Source organism: Juglans regia, chromosome 13 (genome assembly GCF_001411555.2).
Source record: "Juglans regia cultivar Chandler chromosome 13, Walnut 2.0, whole genome shotgun sequence".
In the NCBI taxonomy this organism is placed as follows: Eukaryota; Viridiplantae; Streptophyta; class Magnoliopsida; order Fagales; family Juglandaceae; genus Juglans; species Juglans regia.
The window spans coordinates 329,897-348,417 of record NC_049913.1 but is presented as its reverse complement, the minus strand read 5'-3'; the positions used below and the strand labels follow the sequence as shown (position 1 = coordinate 348,417).

Genomic DNA, 18,521 nt, shown 5'->3' with positions numbered 1-18,521 from the left:
GCGGGAAAATATATTTTAAGTTTGAGAACATGTGGCTGAATTCAGAAGGCTTCATTGAGCAAGTTAGACAATGGTGATCATCCTATCTCATATAGGGAAACCCGAGCTATGTGTTGGGCTGTAAGCTAAGGGCTCTCAAGGTGGACTTGAAAAAGTGGAATGAGCATATTTTCGGGAATGTGGAATATAAATAAAAGTCCCTCTTCAACGAACTACAGAGTTTAGAGGAAATGGAGGAGGAGAGGGGGCTCTTAGAAGAAGAAAAGGTTCACAAAAAGCATCTCATCTTGGATATTGAAAGGTTGGCTTTAATGGAAGAGATTTCATGGAGACAAAAATCGAGGGCTCTATGGTTAAAATATGGGGATAAGCACCAATACTATACAACATTGCACAAAGAAAGGCGGCTACAGTAGCATAGCTTATGGATATCTCTAGTGGCTCTCCCTAATGAAATATTATTTTCCTTAGAGCTGCCCAAGATTGGGAAATCGGCACCTTTATAAATTTCTTCAATTTTGTGTACAATTGTAGAGTGATTGGAGGAGCGGATAAGATGATGTGGTCCCCATCCAAGATGGGGAAATTTACTGTACAGTCGTACTATAAGTCTCTTATGACACACTCTACAAGAACATTCCTATGGAAGAACATATGGAAGACTAAGGCCCCCCCAAAAGCTTCTTTTTTTATGTGGACAACTTTGTTAGGGGAGATTCTCACCTTAGATAATCTACGGAAACGCCGATTCATTGTATTGGATTGGTATTACATGTGTAAGAGAAATGGTGAGTCCGTGGATCCCCGATTATTGCATTGTGATGTAGCCAAGAGCTTATGGAACGATACCTTTGCGAGAGTGGGACTCTTTTGAGTAATGTTAAGAAGGGTTGTTGACTTTTTGGCCAGTTGGCAAGGCATCCGGGGTAACTCTCAAATTTTAGCTGTGTGGAAGATGATACTGATCTGCCTATGGTGGTGCATATGGATGGAGAGGAACGGTCGGAGTTTTGAGGATCGTGAATAGACAATGGATGAGCTTAGAATTTTTTTTCTTCACACTTATTCTATTGGTCGATTGTAATAGACTTTAATGGCATGAACGTACATGATTTTCTTGTAGCTTTAGACAGTCATGCCTAGGTGTGGCTCTTGTATATGTTCATTCTTATTTACTGATAAAAAAAGGTGTTGCTCTTGTATATGTCCTGTATACTTGGACTTTTGCCTATTCTTATAATCAATAAAGTCATGTTTACCGACCAACAAGAAAAAATTAAAATTGCGTATCTTTTGCTACCAAAGCCTCCTTACAACTAGAAATGCTGAATAAAACCTAGAACACATCTACACAAAGAGCCTTCGCGTTCCTATTCAACGGGGCTATTAGAGAAGCAGCTTCCTCCGCACAAACATTATTTCAAATTTGGCTTTTACACAACCAATCGCTATATAGCCTCCCTATTTGTGTACCCTCAAAGTCATTTGCCCAAGAGAGCTTTGTATTGCATGGTTAAATTTTTGACAATAAGTTGGACACCAAATTGCCCCTTAAGGATGACGTGCCACTTTGAGCTTTTTGAATTAACTGCATGTCCAATAAAAGAACCTCTTGTTTATTGAACTGCTTTTACAGTTTATCAATGGTTTTGCTGTCAGAGCCCCTTCTTATAAAGGAGGAAAAACCAAGCAAGGCCTCATTTGGCAGTGCTGTTTGTGACATTTTTTTACTATGTAAGATTAGTTTTATTAATAATGAAGAAAAGAAACCTCTAGGGGTTGACTCAAGTGGTAAAGGCCTTGGTCTTGGTTGTATGCTCCCTCCAGGTCTAAGGTTCGAATCCTCTTGGGTGCAAACAATTTCTAGGAGTTATCGGACAAGAGGATTTTTCCCTTGAATTACCCTAGGTGTACTTGCGGGAAACTTCTTGCTGAGGGCTTGTGCCCCCTCGGGATTAGTTGGGACAATGTTCTCGGACATCCGACGCCAATAAAAAAAAAAAAAAAAAAAAAATCAAGAAAAGAAACATAGGCATCATAGAATGACTTTACTTCAAACACCCATTGCTTGGATATGCTCAAATGTAGCTTGTCCGCACCTCCAATTCTTGCCGAGGGCCTGATGTTTGATTTTAATCATGAGTGGCATCTCCAAATTAATCAATAAAGCTTGTTTATTCTGTGATCTTGGTTGCTGGAGAACTCTGTGAAAACAGATAAATTCTTGTATGGTTGAAATTTGTGTTTATATTATGTTGTGCATGCTTGATGCTATGTGGGATGTGAGATGATGTGATCTTTTCCAAATTTGGATCTTAGGTAAAGCTCCGCAATGAAATGAATCTTCGCTTGAAGGCTGATGCTTCGACAGCTTCAGCTGAAGAGAAAGCAAGTACTTTCGAGAGAAAACTGAGCAATCTTTCCGAAAGCATAGAGAAGGAGAAAAAACGTCTCCACAATGAGATTGAATTGCTGAAAAGAGATTCAAAACTTTCTGTTTCTAGAATAAGTGCAGATGTGAGTAGATATATACGTCAATCTAATTTTCATGTGCAGCGTATGCAATCTACTGTTGTTTAATTTGCCTAATTTTGCTGTTCAAAGCTTGAAAGGATGGAATGCAGAGCTATCAATGCTGAGGAAGAATCAGGCCTTTTAAAAGAGCAACTGGAAGATCTTAAGAAGCAACTCACTGAGGTTCTTAGCTCTTGTTCATTTGTTGATTCTTGGAGCTTACATACAATTTCTTTGTCCAACCATATATCTGATATTCATTACTTTATATCCCCTTATGATGCCAACACTCTTTAGGTTGTCGTTATACCATACCTCTGTTTCTTGGATTTAGCTTTTGATGCCTTATCTTTGAATGTCTCTTCCAAAAGAAGTAAAAGAGAACTGTCCTGCTTGGTGTTGGTTTTGAATTTTTGCTTGTATCAACTTGAATTAATAACAAGTAATTTTTCTAACAACCGTCTTAGACTTATTGACTAATAATACCCTCACTTGATCAATTCATTTTCTAAATGGAAGTTATTGTGTTTATTTTTCCAGTGCATGCATCAGAAGAGTGCAGTGGAGAAGAAATTATCAAGCTTCACATTTCAAGAAGCTTCTTCTACTGATAGTAATATTTTGGTGAAACATTTGCAAGAAGAGCTTAGGAACTACGTAAGTTTGGTTGATCATTCTTTATTACCACATATTTACCCCCTTCATGTTACAATGAATGTTCCTTGTAAGGTGACTTGCCATCCGCAAAGTTGATCCTTGCAATGATTTACCTCATTTAAGTGCTGATACATACAGATGCATATACAGAATAAGATTTTTGCTGTCATCTACCATTTAAATTCGACTATTTTATTCCTGGTGGAGAATTCCATTGCTAGCAGTGTAGCCAGAGAAGGTACTTTTTGTGCTTTTGGCCTGCAGCAAGTACTAGTAGTCTGTCTCTTTTTCTTGAGCCCCTATAAACTTAGGCTATGTCTTGTTGACACTTTCTTTTTTTAATAAGTAATTGTAAGTTTTATTGACAATAGCAATAGGCATAGCTCAAGTACACGGGTTGTATACAAGAGAAACACCTAGTTATAATTTTTTTTGATAAGTTTGCCTTGCTATAATTTGAAACTGATACAAGGAAATGGTGACTTTAACTCAAGACACTGATATTTAATACCATCTTTAGTACTTGACACAAAAGAAAACCTATATTGTATATTTTTTTTAGCCATTCATGTGCTGATTACCATTGGATGCAGATGCAAAAAGGCTTTAATTTAAACCCTGCATATAAGTTTTGCTGTTGCTCTTAGCATTCATCTCCTAAAGGCATGGGAATGTCGCACTGTCTTCTTTATTTTTGAAAAAAAGATACTTTAATTGGGTTGCCTTATTTTATCTTTGTTTATTTAATTTACATTCTTTTGTCATCATATTGTTTTATGAGCCCTTTCCTCACTGTTCTTTATTTATTTGCTTTGACTATGATTAGGAATCCGAAGTCAGAGAGGCAAGGAAGTTGAGATCATCTCGTGAAAACATTGAGTTATTGAAGGAGAAATTATTGGAAGAGAAGGGCCGCAGAGAGAGGGCAGAGGGAGAGTTATCTAAATTACATGAATTCCAGATGAGTATGAAGAAGCTGGAGGATGAATTGTCATCTTGGAAGTTGATGATCAAAGAAATTCCTGGTGTGTCATGTTCCGAGGATATACCAGTTAAATTTGCAGCATTACAAAAGTGAGTACATTTATTTCACTACTGTTGGCTTTATTACTGGGACCACTTCTTCACAGTCACTAGGAAACAAATTCAATACCCTATACTTGAAAGACGTTTTTTTCCAGTTATTTTATTTTTATTGTTTTTATTTTAATTTTTTGGCACGGATGAACTCCTATACCATCTGTACAAGTAAAGCAACTTTTGGTGATTGAAAATGAACATGTGCTGTAACACCAAAACTTCATCAGATATTTGCCTTATTGGGTGCATTTGTCATTACTCTTCACTTTCGGTCTGAGTTTTTAGAGACTTGGACATTTGGACACAGATATGGGACACATAATTCTCAAAACTTCTCATAATTTCATTCTCAAACATCACTCAAACACAAAACACTTCAATTTCAAATCTCCAACTTTTTCATCTAATCATTACCTAATTATTATCGAAACACAAAAACCAATACAACTTTTACAAACTTCAAAACAAAATACAAAAATCTATACAACTTTTACGAATTTCAAAACAAAATACAAAAATCCATACAACTCTTACAAACTTTAAGGAAAAAATAATATTAAAAAATGATATTGAAACAATTTTTTAACTTTATGATATTTTATTGAATTTTTTCTCTCTCATTTCCCAAAATCTAATAAACATCTTAACTCAAACCATTTCATTACCATTCACAGAATTATAAGATACTCCAAGTGTCCAAACGAGCCCTAACATTTTGCGTGTTGCGTGTTACCCCTCAACCCATACCCCTTTGCAAGGTGGATTGAGAGTATATGATATGTACATGGCGTACAAGTATCACTGGTATGTGGCTTAGAGGAATTTATGAATTGAAAAATATAATACAAAATTGAGTTTGGACTCTTTCTAGACTCTAGGGTACGTTTGGGTAGTGAGAAGTGTTGAGAAGTGTTGAGAATGTTTGTGAATAGTAGTGAAAAAGTAATAATAAAATATTGAATAGTAGTAAAAAGTAGGTGAAAAGTAATGAATGGTAGAAAAGTAGGTAAAAAGTAATAATAAAGTAAAGAATAGTAGTGAGAGTACTTGAGGTACTCTCACTTGCCAAACATAGCTGTCTCCATAAATGGTTTATTATAGTTTTTGGAATGAAACTTGAATGGTTTATAATATCATAAGATAAGTGAGAAATTATATATTGTCTTTGCATTCATTATCATTTTGACTGAGGGGGATTGCTGTTGATATGACATACATTGAAAGAGAGAGGAGTGTAGGGCTTGTTTGGACACCTAGAATATCTCAAAATATTTGTGAATAGTAGTGAAATGGTTTGAGTTAAGATATTTTATTGGTTTTGGGAAAGGAGAGAAAAATTTAAATAAAAATATGATAAAGTTAAAAAATGAATATAATTTTTAATATAATTTTTGTTTTGAAATTTGAAAAAATTGTATTGTTTTTTGCGTTTTGTTTAAAAATTTGAGAAAGTTGTACTGATTAAATAATGATTAGATGAAAAAGTTGAAGATTTGAAATTGAAAAGTGTTTTGTGTTTGAGTGATGTTTGTGAAGGAAATATCTGAGAATATCTGAGAAATATCTCAGTGTTCGAACTATCTCTTAAATTATCTTCATTCACTATGCTAATGTTGGCAAGTGGTACTATGCTTTCTGGGTGAGCTGGTTGGTCTTTAGAGGGCTGCAATAAGGTCCAAATATGGAAGCAATGGTAGATGGAGAACTGAGTTTTACATTACTTCTATGAAACTAAAGTATTTGGAGCAAAAATAAATTTTATGTAATCACTGACATTTACTGGAGATCTAAGCTTTTTTAATGGTAATGGTTTTTATGGAGAGCATAAATGGTAGGTTTACACTAGTGCCTAGTGGTTACTTCATGTATACTTGGGCTATACCTTTTGCTACCAATAAAGTTTTACTTTTAGTTATAAAAAATGGTATTTCATTTTTTTTTAAAGTAAAAATTGAAACGACAGGGCGTAAAAAATTGTATTTCATTTGTGATTTATGGATTAAAACCTTTCTTCTTTATGGTAAAACTTATGAAAAACAGAATGCCAATTGTTGAAAAGCTTAACTGTAAAAGGGAAAAGGATTCTTGAGAGCAGTTGAATGGAAGAAAAAAAAGTTTGTGTTGCATCTTGATTGTGCAGAATGATGGAACAGGTGCAATACATCCAACCATTAAAGATTTTTGATTAGGTGATGGTGTTGATAAATGATGGGTATTCTGTATATTTTTTTTATAAGTAAATGATTGTATTAATAAGAATAGGCATAGCCCAAGTACACAAGATGATATACACGAGGTAACCCCTGTCTTGGAAGAAGAAATGGAAACAAGAAAATCATGAAAATCAAGGCCATTGAAATCTAAAGCTTTGGCCCATAGAAATAAAGTTCTAACAAAAAGTAATTTAAGCTCCTTTAATGAAGTTCCTTGTCTTCAAATGTCTGGTTATTACGCTCTTACCATAAGCACCACATAATACAAGTAGGATCCATATTCCACACAACTATGATTTGTGGAATACCGCTTAGATTTGCCCAACTGGCCAAAAGCTCAAGCATTGTAGTAGGCATAACCAAGGCTAGCTCTAACCTTTTGAATACATCTTCCCATAATGCTCTAGCAACCTCACAATGCAGTAGAAGATGATCTATAGTCTCACCACTTTTTTTGCACATACATCACCAGTCCACTATAATCACCCTGCGTTTATGTAAGTTATCCATCGGCAAAATCTTACCTAGAGAAGCTGTCCATGCAAAAACTCCTGCTTTGGGAGGCGCTTTATTTATCCAAATCCTTCTCCATGGAAAATGATTGTTTTGCGATTGTGTGAGAGACTTATAGAAAGAGTGAATCTTTGGTCTTTGGAGCCGATTTATGTGATTACATTTTTCTCAATATGTTACTTATAAAAAAAAAAAAAAAAGAAGAGCGAATCGAGAATGTACCTTTTCCCGTGGGTACCCACCACAATGTGTCAGATCCTTGAGGGATCGGTCTCATGGAGTGCAAGAGTCTAAAAAAAACCCACAAAGCTGCCAACTTCCCAAGCTTGGGAGTGAAACTCACATTCCATTGGACTAGGTCACCAAATATCTCCATGAAGTCAGCCATTGAAGCTTCTTTTTCACATGCAATCCTGAAAACTAAAGGGAATGAGTCCTTAAGGGTGTTATCTCCACACCATAAGTCATACCAGAGTTTTAGGTCTCGTTTGTTTTCAGGAAACTTCTCAACTCATCTCATCTAATCTAATCATTACAACTTTATCAAATTCCCATACAAAATAAAATAAACAATTCAACTTTTTCAAATCTCAAAACAAAAATAATATTAAAAAAATATATTTAACAATATTTTATTCAACTTTTTAACTTTAATCTCAACTCATCTCATCTGCGAAAACAAAGGAAACCTTATTCTAGAGCCATCTCCCAACACAAGTCTAGTGTGACAAGCAAAAACCCCCCACCCTCGTTTAATGTGCTTCCATACTTCCACTCCATACGCCCTACATACCCCCTTTGCCCCAAAAGCCTCCATACTTGAAGTCAATTACCGACTTCCATTAAGTTTCTGGTCCCATATTATATCATCACAACTATTTCCCAAGTAGGACCCGATTGAAAACCCTTAGATTTCTAATTCTATGCCCACCATAAGAGATTAAGGAGCATACCTTATCCCACTTAATTAGATGGAATTTGAATATATCCCCTAGATCACTCTAAAAGAAATCGCAATGAAGTTTCTCAATACGGGTTGCCACACTCGTTGGAATTGGGAATAAAGATTAATCTTTCGACAAATACATTCTTTTTCAACCTGCCAATGTACGTTCAATTTTCTCAATTATTGTATCCCAGACAGATTTAGGGGTTGTTTGGAAGATGGGATGGTTTTGTTTCATCTCATCTCATCTCATCTCATTTTCTCCTCAAACATCGTTCAAACACAAACATTTTTCAATTTCAAATCTTCAACTTTTTCATCTAATCATTACAACTTTTCCGAACTTCCAAACAAAATACGAAAAACACTTCAACTTTTTCAAATCCCAGAACAAAAATAATTTTAAAAATTATATTCTAACAATATTTTAATTTTATAATATTTTTAATCAACTTTTTTTCTCTCATTTCTCAGAACCCCATAAAACTCATAACTAAAACCATTTTACTACTATTCATAGATTTATCATCTCTTCTCATTCCCCAAGCATCCCTTTAGCCCTTAAGGCAACACCCAAAGGAAGACCAAGGTAATTCATGGAAAGAGAGGAAACCTTGCATCCAAGAGTGTTAGCCAACAATCGGATGTTGTGAACGTTACCAACTGGGGTATTCTGTATATTAATTTCTTTGTTCAAGTGTTTGAAGATATTGGCTTAGTTCTTGGCAGGCTGAGTGGTAGAAAATGATTCATAGAGCTAACCCCTTTTAATTGGGAACCAAGCTCACTTTAAGTTAGTTTTTAGTAGTGGCTTAGGTAGATCTTTAGTTGAGTTTAACGGATGCTGTCTGTTACCATTGTACTTTTTTCTCAGGAGGTGTATTTAATTATAGAAGAAATGCTATGTAATGCTATTCCTTTTCCCATGGCTCAGGGCTCATGCAAAGAGGGTAATTTATTGACATTTTAAGGGTGGGGCAACAGATTTCTACTGGTATATAATATAGCTCCTACACTTATGGATGTATAATCCAGCCCTTGCAATCTATTAAAGTTTGGGTTTGAATAAATTGGTCCTGCTTGCAAGCTTCTCCCTCTACATCATGGTTAATTTTCTGAGTTTCCAAACTTCCTTATGGCTGTAATGCCCTCTTCTCTGTCACTCTCGCAGCCATACACACGCCAAAGCCTTTTTTTTAATACTCTCAGATCCGGTACACACTTGCATGAAGACCAAATATGTGGATGTTTCTTCGAAGTATACAATTTTGCTTATATGTGTGTGCGTGTGTATACCGAGGGTTGAATGGGATATTTCCTTAATGAAGCTAGTACATATTCTTGATTAAGCAATGTAATTTTTGGTATGCGTGACCATTGATGCAGAGAGGTGATCGATTGCATGATGAAGGAGGGAGATGCAAATGCCCGCTTAAAACAAATGGAGGTGGCTCTTGATGCTGCGCAAAGTGGAAAGCACGCTGCTGAAACTGAGGCTGCATTTGCCAAAGAGAAGGCAGAAGAATCAAAATCAGAGGTTAAGCGGATTGAAGTGATGGTAAGTGCTTACTTAAATAGTTTTGTGGAAAGTAATAAGATCATAGTTAACAAGTGACTGGTGCTACACTCACAACTGTAGCAGAGGACCCAGGGTTAAAGCTAGTGGAAATGATGTTATGCTCCTATTTACCTGCCATATTTAGTTGCATTCACTTACCTGAAGGAACCTCTAGGAATTGGCTTGGTATTGGTGGTATGCTCCCTTCAGGTCTAAGGTTCGAATCCTCTTGGGTGCAAACAATTTCTAGGGGTCATTGGACTGAAGGAGGGATTACTTGAGGTGCACTTGTGGGAAACTTTTTGCTGAGGGCCTGACACCCCTCAGATTAGTCGAAACTTTGTTCTTGGACACCCAGTGCCAATAAAAAAAAATTGCCAGAAGGCATATGAGCACTCGTTCACAGGTCAATTTTATGCTAGAAAAATGTCGCTATAAATTGGCTATAGTGGCAGATAAGAAAAGGGTGATAATGAAGGGAGAATGTCCAAGGGCTTGAATTTTCTTTGGTATTTCTTGGTGGAAGAGGACTCGGGATAATATATTTTTTGACTGAGTCTTTTTAATTTTAAGAATTAGGGTTTTTTTTTTTCAAACTTCATCGGTAAGATTGAGCTACCAATTAACTTAGGCTGAAAGTTGACTGCTTTTACTTGCAGTCACAAAATACACACAGAAAACACTTAACACATCTGCAGACACATTGTGGTATATTTGTAACCTGTAATTTATTATCTAACTTTAAAGCTAGCTAAATGGTAGCTTTCAACAGTAGCTTTTGCTCACGGACTGTCATTATTTATTGAAATCTTGGCTGTTGATAATTTAATCAAGAGAAATCCTGTTTTGGTAATTGATGTTTCATATGAGAATGAGATGTCTTTGACTAACCTGGTTTGGATGGCAAGAACCTCTCATCTCATCTCATCCCAATATCCAAACACTATAAACACAAACACTTTTCAATTTCAAGTTTTCAAATTTTCAAATTTTCAACTTTTTCATCTAATCATTACCTAATCATTATAACTTTTCTAAACTTTCAAACAAAACACAAAAAACAATTCAACTTTTTCAAATAAAAAAAAAATATATATTCTAATAATATTTTAACTTTATAATATTTTTATTCAATTTTTTCTCTCTCATTTCTCAAAACCCTATAAAACATCTCAACTCAAACCATTTTACTACTATTCACAAACCATTTCACTACTATTCACAGATCATCTCATCTCATCTCACTTTCCAAACCAGGCTTTAGATTTGTTTCTTCTTTGTCGACAATGGCTCTTGTTAACCTCGTGTACTTGGGTTGCACACCAAAGGCAATGGAAAAGCTTTTGGCATGTAAAGGTATCAAACTTGTTGATACTTTTACATTCTTTTTCCTTTTACTTTCCTAGGCAACTAAGGTTAGGGGGATTTGACCTTGTACCCCACACTGTCTCATACATGGGACAGGTGGAGATGCCATTAGCCAAATTTCTACATTTATATTCTTTTTATTGATGTGAAAGTGACATGCTTATTTCTTTGAGATGATAATTGACCAGGTACCACACTGATGTTAACTGTGAATTCTGTTATATGAGTATTGTTCTGAATAGATGTGTCTATATAATATTAAATCTTGGGTTCAGGCATTTGCAAACTTTCCTTTATTTATTTTTTTCTCTTTCAAATGTTTGTACAAAGATATTTTATTGTGTATTGTAGCTTTCCATGATTACTGAAGAAAGAGATAAATTGAGAGATCTTGCCAATGAATTCAAGAGGCTAAAGAACGATGAGTCAGGAGATGAAACAGTCAATGGGACGCTTATTCAGGTTATAATATTTTTCCTTGTGTACCTCATTTGTTCTTTAATTCGTACGATCATAGTGTTCTTTGTTTGTGACTTCGTTGGTGCGTGTAGGAGCTTGAATCATCTCTTGCAAAGAAAGAATCATGTATTAAAGGACTAGAGAGTAGTTTACATGAACAGAAGAAAGTCAATACTCGTCAATCTGAGGAGATAAAGTTGCTCAATGAGAGGTTAAATAACGAGGCAAGAAGAATAAAGTCACTGGAGAGAGAGAGTGATCGGCTTCGTTCAGAGATTTCCCTATTGGAGTCAAAGGTAGGTGCCAAAGACATTATGGGGATTACTAATATAAGCTTTCCTACCCATTCATGCTTCATTAATTCATAGTTGATAAATAATAAGCCAGTCCTTGGAATTGAGTTGGATATGATGTTGTTTTTGCAATTTGTTTTTGATAAATAAAACACAAATTTGTTGAATCAAGTAAATAGGTGTAACCCAAAATATAGGAAGAATACAAAAGAGAACCTAGTTCCAAGTTAGGAACTAGAAATAAATACAAGAAATTCATGAAAACTAGCCCCATTGAAATCAATAACTGTAACGCCCCAATGGAAGGCCCAAACCACATGACTTGTACTCTAAAAGGACTAATCAATGATACAATTGGAGCCCAATTGGAACCTTATAAAGAGCAAGAACTTCTCATTCGCAAGCAATGTGAGATCCCATACATCAACTACCCTTATCTTTATCATATGGGGTATCACAATAATAGTAGCCCGTAAAATGAAGGTATTGAAAAGAATTTTTCTGGGTTCATTCAAAGAGTATTCCTGATCTACAAAGCCCCGACCATTCCTCTCAAGTCAAATGCACCACCACATAAGACATAACAGGATCATTTTCCACATTATAGCGATTTGGGGGTTACCGTGAAGACCTCGCCAACTAGCAAGAAAATCCAAATCCACTACCCTTCTAGGCATTCCCCATGCAAGTTCGGTTTTGCTGAAAATATTATCCCACAAGGAAGTAATAAATGATCCACAATCTAACCACTTTTTTACACATATAGCACCAATAAATAACATTAGGCCCATGCTTCCTCATATTATCCATGGTCAGAATTGTTTTTGCAATTCAATGGAGATATTCACACCTTGCCTTGTAGACGGCTGAAGATCTCTTCTCAATTCCTTAGCTGTCTTCTTATTGATGGTAATATCAATTGGGACTCTATGGTTAGTCTGCTTGTGGTTGCTCTTGCTCGATAGAGTAGTTAGTGATATGTACCTACTTTGGAGTATGTGGTTGTTCATCGGGTTTTTAAAATACTGTTAGAGCATTAGCATTGGATTTATCATTTTCATCTTCAAAATTTGATGAAAAGTATATGTTTTCCATAAATTCAAAACCTCCATATCCATAACCCCACATTGGATTAACCATTGGATTCATCAAAATAATAATATAATATAATTTTTTTAATAATAATATTTTTAATTTATTTTTTTCATATTTTACAATTACATTTAACTATATGTTAATTAATAATTTAATTTGATACTTAAATTATTGTTTTCCAACTTAAATATATTGTGGCTCAAAATTGAGAAACAATAATTTAAGTAAATAAAATAATGGTTATAGAGTGTGAATAGTGAGTCTTCCAATTTGAAGATGAATTGGAATGCACTGTAGCTCAAAGTTTCAGATTTTAGTGTTTGGTGAATCCAATGCAGTGATTTTAAACATAAATTCTTCAAATTTTAAAGATTGAGCTCATTTGATGAGTCCAATGACAATGCTCTTACTGCTGTCTTAAAATTTTGGATGACCGTCAAAGGTTCTAGTATGATACAGCTTGATGCTTATATTGCTTGTACTTTATGCTCCCTAATTTTTTATATCAATAATTTGACGACTCAAGAAGTTTAAATTGGACATGCTCAGTTACTTTTTTGTGTTATGGGAAACTCTTCCTCTTTTTTATTTTTTATTTTTTCTTCTTTCAAGTATAAATCAAAGAGTTTTTTGTCAGGCTCTCTTATTTGACTTGTTTTTTTTTTTTTAATATTTATACAGATGAAACATTCATTTCACAAAAAAACTTAATTTTTATGCTCTTTGAAGTAGTTGTTGACAACTTTTTGTTGCTTTTCAATCTGCAGTTGGGTCATGGTGATTATTCTTCTGCAAATACAAAAGTCTTGAGGATGGTAAATACTCTTGCAGTTGATAATGAGGCTAAACAAACCATAGAGGCATTACAGACTGAGTTACAGAAGACAAAGGAGAAGTTACAAGCTGTTGAAGAATTGAGAAGTCAGTCAGGTATAAAAGCATCATTATCAAGTTTGTCATTTATGTTTGTGCATCTCTTTTTTTTTTTGGGATCCTTATTGTATAAACTTTTGCGTGCAAGGTAACTAATGCTGAGGTTATTATGAGTATTTTTGAGATTTCATTTGTTGTTGCTATTTAATCTGAGTTTTTTTTGGCATATACAAAATAAAGGTGTTGCTGTATTGAAATTAGTCTAGGGCCATAAATCCTTGCATTGTGGATGAGTTGAGGTATGCTGAGAACAAAAAGCCAACAAGTTAGCAAAGGTTGTTACTGTATCTTTCTGTCCTTTGTCAAACCACACAAAACTGTTGGTCCCCTCCCACTCTTTGCTCCTTAAACCATCTAATTAGCTTTCCCGACACCAAAAGTGGAGGTATTGATAGACTGAAATATGTTACTCCAATACTGTTCAAGCTATATGAGATTTTGAAACTGCATTTGCCTTGTTGGCAGTGGTGAAGCTTGCTGCTGTATATTATGGGATTGCTTCTATATAGTATATACTTTGAAGAAACACAACTTGAATGCTAGGAATTCAGAAAAACGCCTGGTTTGGTTACACAGATGAGATTAGATGAGATGACATAAAAGTTGAAAGTTGAATAAAATATTGTTAGAATATAATTTTTTAATATTTTTTTTGTTTTGGGATTTGAAAAAGTTGAATTGTTTATTATATTTTGTGTGGGAGTTTGAAAAAGTTGTAATGATTATATGAGATGAGATGGTTTGGTTTGTGTAATGTAACCAAGCCTAAGCCTTTGCTATTGTTTACATCCTGTATACTCAGTCCTAGCCTTTGTGCTCTTCAATAAAAGTGTCGATACTACTAAAAAAAAGATGTCTAATAAGTAGTCATTGGTTACTTCATTGATTTCACAGTTATTTTCTTAATTTTTTTTTAGACCATTACACAATGAGTTCATTTCTTTTCCTCGTTCTGTACTTTAATTATTTAGGTGATGCTGGGAAACTGGTGGATTCCTACATATCTGGGAAGGTAGCACAGTTAAAAGAACAAATTGCGACTCTTGAAAAACGTGAAGAGAGGTAATACTATGAGAAATATATTTTTATGCGGCGGTGTTGGAACATGAGCTATTCCAAACATTTGAACATACCTGTGGAACAGATACAAGACTGTTTTTGCCGATAGGATTTCAGTTTTCAGGAGGGCATGTTGTGAACTTTTTGGTTACAAGGTATGTTATTTACTTCTCATTTTGCTTTATGTTTTCTTGTGATGTTGCGATGTTGCCTCCCTTTTTTGGTTGTGTTGTAATTGTCTGTTACAGTGGGTGCAAGTTGTGACTTGGGATTGGTCAGCCTAAAAACGAAACTGACTAGATTATCTCGGTGTGCTTTGTTTGGTTATGAAGAGCTCTAGATTTGGTTCTTGGGGAACACATGAACTGATAAAGGCCAGGTTCTTCTGGGTTATTGGTGCTCTTTTTTTTTTTACAAGGAAACAAACATGTGTAAGGTAGATATGATCGTATAGTGGAATGTATGGTCTCCTGTGGTCGATTTTTTTTGGGTTCTCAGACTTCTTTCTTTCTTCTGTGTGAGCCTTCATCATCTTTGTCTTCATCTTTTATTTCCAGACCACTCGAGGGGTTAGCATTTGCCCCCTTAGTTGATATGTCATGTTTGCAATTTTGGTTGTGTAACGTTGAAACAACATTAGAAGTTCCAGGATAGCGTTTCCACAATTTGAAACATAGTGATGGAATCAAAATATTGTTGAAAGTTGGATGACCAAAAATGCACTTTATTCCTTCATTTTTTAAACGTTTATAATGACTACTTTCTTTACTTTCTTTTTGAAAACCTTTTTTTCTTATCCAAAAGATGAATTAATATAATCTGAATATGTGGTACAGATTTTTTCTGAAAGGTAAAAGAATTTTAAGTTTGAAAATGTGGTACAGAAAATGATTGTACATCACTCAGTAAACTTTTACTTGTGGGTACTGGAAAATGAACTTTTATCTATATTCCTTTTCTGTAGTTTCAAGCTCTCATTATCGAAATGTTACAACTCTTTTGTCTCCATAGTGACTAGCAAAAAATGTTCTGCAAGTTACTCTTTGGTATATACTAGCACAAATATTTAGATATATTCTTGTGTGCTTTATTCATGTCAATGTTCTCGCTTGACTAGGATAGAAGTTATCTTATGGTGAAATGTAAAAAATTTAAGCAGATCTTTGATGACACTTTTGGCAGATTGTAATGGATGAACATCAGCGTGCTAATGGAATACCAGTCACACATTTTACTCTCCAGTCTATATATGCACAAGGCGATGATGAGAAACTTGAATTTGAATATGAATCGGGGAATACAATCATTTTGGTAAGATGATGTCTTCTGGGCATATGGGGGTGTGGTGTCTAATGTCCCACAAAAGCAATCATCTGCTCTTGGCCTTTCACTAATGCTATTACCATCTTGGAATGGATACCATAGATTATGTCCAAAAAAAAGGAGTTGTAGAAAATACTATATTTTTGCTTGCATTTAAACGTGGCAATTGTATATTGCATAACATTTCAACTGAAAATATTTTTGTAAGTTATCATTTTTTGAAGTAGGCCTTCTTGACAAAGGGAAGGAACAGTGCAAGCACATTCCCCCTCTCCAGCGTGTCAAAGTTTCATGTTGATATATATCATTTAAGTAGAAATTAGAAACTAATTTTTTTTTTCTTTAAATCTAACAGGCGAATGATTACACCTCTCAGCCTGAGATATCCCATCAGGTACGAAGCATTTTGTTTCCTACAATTCTTTTGATAGTGTTTCCTGCAATTCCTATGAATATATGCTTCTTATTTCTCTCTTTGTTACATGGAGGACTCATTTGGACACTTAGAATATCTCAGAATTATGTAAATAGTAGTGAAATGGTTTGAATGAAGTTGTTTTATTGGGTTTTGGGAAATGAGAGAGAAAAAGTTGAATAAAAAGATTATAAAGTTACAAAATTGTTTGAATATAAATTTTTAATGTTATTTTTGTTTTGATATATGAAAAAGTTGTATTGTTTTTTGTGTTTTGTTTAGAAGTTTGGGAAAATTGTAATGAGTTTTGTGTTTGGATAAGGTAATGATTAATTGAAAAGGTTGAATATTTGAAATTGAAAAGTGTTTTGTGTTTTGAGTGATGTTCAGGAAGGAAATTATGAGAAGTTTTGAGAATATCTTAGAATGTCTCATTACCCAAACAAGGCCCCTGGCTGGGTTTGCACAAAAAGCTTTTTACTTGAGCCTTCATTTGTTTGAGTGGCAAAATTTTGATAATCGGAGAAAATACATGACACCTCTTCCATTAGCTTTACTGAAAATATTTCTTTAGAACCAATTTCTATTTTAATATTTAGTTTTTTCCCCTTTCGCGTTGAATCAAAGGGAAGGACGTGCTATCTGAAATATGTACTTCTTGCTTCCATCTCTCCTGAACCCCAATTAGAAAATGAGTTATAGGAATTATTAGCTTTGGTTAATATGGGGTATAATGGGTTGAGAGTTTTCTGTAGGCAACTCATTGTACTTGGAGTGGGTCAAGAGTTTTCTGTAGGCATCTCCTCGTACTTGGACTGCTGTCTTTTGCGCTTATAATGAAATTCGTATTACTTATCAGAAAAAAAAGAGTGTTTTGTAGGCTTACAAATTATTCGAATGTATTTATTTATGGTCAAAACTGTTGGTTTGTGTCTGGTTTTTCATGTGGTTCTCTGCATTTTTTTGTTTGGTTCAATTTTGAAGCCTGCCTTCTTGCAGGTGGACATATTTATTCGGAAGTTGAACTCGATTCCAGCTTTCACTGCCAACTTAACAGTGGAGTCTTTTAACAGACGAACCCTATCTTAAGAAGTTTTTTGGCCCAAATCTGGAACTTTAGATCTCTCCTGCAGATGAATCGCCAGACTTGTAGATTTTGCTACCTAGTCATATCTTTGTCTAGGTCATTCAACATATCCCAGAACAATCCCACATACATGTATGTTTGACTAAAGTTTGGTACGATGAAATAAATCGATCATGGGTTTTGCTTCATCTGCTTGTATTCTTATGAAGTATGCATCCTATCGACTTCATGGCATAAAATTCGGTGAGAATTCACGTAGGCAGTTGATAAATTGTAAATAACCTCTTGACCATTCAGGTGGACGCATAATTTTCCAAGTGTTGTAACGGTGGTATATGCTTTGTGTCACATTAGGTGCATGTTTCCTAATTTCATGATGCTATGCAGGGTGGGAGATAGGTCAAGTACATTAACGCTTATTGTATTTTGCACGTTCATGTTGGGTTAATTGTATTCTATTGGATTATCTAAACTAAAATCTGACATATGGCAAGGTCATGGACTCACGCAGTTTAGAAGTTTAAAAATGATTACCAAAAAATAAAATAAAAAATTGAAGGCTGAAAAAAAGAAGAAGAAAATTGTATGGTTTAATAGAAAGAAAAAGAAAAAAAGGTGGCTGACCTAGCTAATTTGACAAAACGAACCCTAAATAGAAAAAAGAGGGCGGTGTGGAGTGAGTGTAAGTAAGAGTGGGATGGGGCTCATTGTGCTTTGTATGTTGGTTGTTCCATTCCTTGGATTCAGGTAAATCTTTCTTGTCATACTTTTATGCAGCAACAGTAACTCAAAAGTGGCAAAGATGCTTAGTTAGGCCATTGATTCTGTGTGATGATGTTTGAAAGCATTTGTTTTTTTTGTTGGGAAAGTATGGCAGAGCGTGACTTTAGGATTCATTTCGAGGGTGGGGGAGGAGGGCCCCTCTATCTACGGCGCCACGCCATTCTAGTAACCATTGCTCCCTCGCCCTTTTCTAGGAAATTAACATAAAGAAAAGAAGAAGAATTA

The 18,521-nt window shown here is 34.9% G+C and overlaps 1 protein-coding gene across 1 annotated transcript; it reads left to right on the top strand.

Annotated features, from left to right (window-relative positions):
* Positions 1-2,317: 2,317 nt before the first annotated feature.
* Positions 2,318-17,861, top strand: LOC108988937 (mitotic spindle checkpoint protein MAD1). Its single transcript, XM_035684588.1, has 13 exons — positions 2,318-2,517; positions 2,605-2,697; positions 3,055-3,171; positions 3,998-4,245; positions 9,310-9,481; positions 11,201-11,311; positions 11,401-11,604; positions 13,464-13,626; positions 14,601-14,691; positions 14,774-14,843; positions 15,871-15,999; positions 16,367-16,405; positions 17,426-17,861. The coding sequence occupies exons 1-13, from the start codon at positions 2,338-2,340 to the stop codon at positions 17,513-17,515; spliced, it is 1,707 nt and encodes a 568-aa protein (XP_035540481.1). The 5' UTR covers positions 2,318-2,337; the 3' UTR covers positions 17,516-17,861.
* Positions 17,862-18,521: the final 660 nt, after the last annotated feature.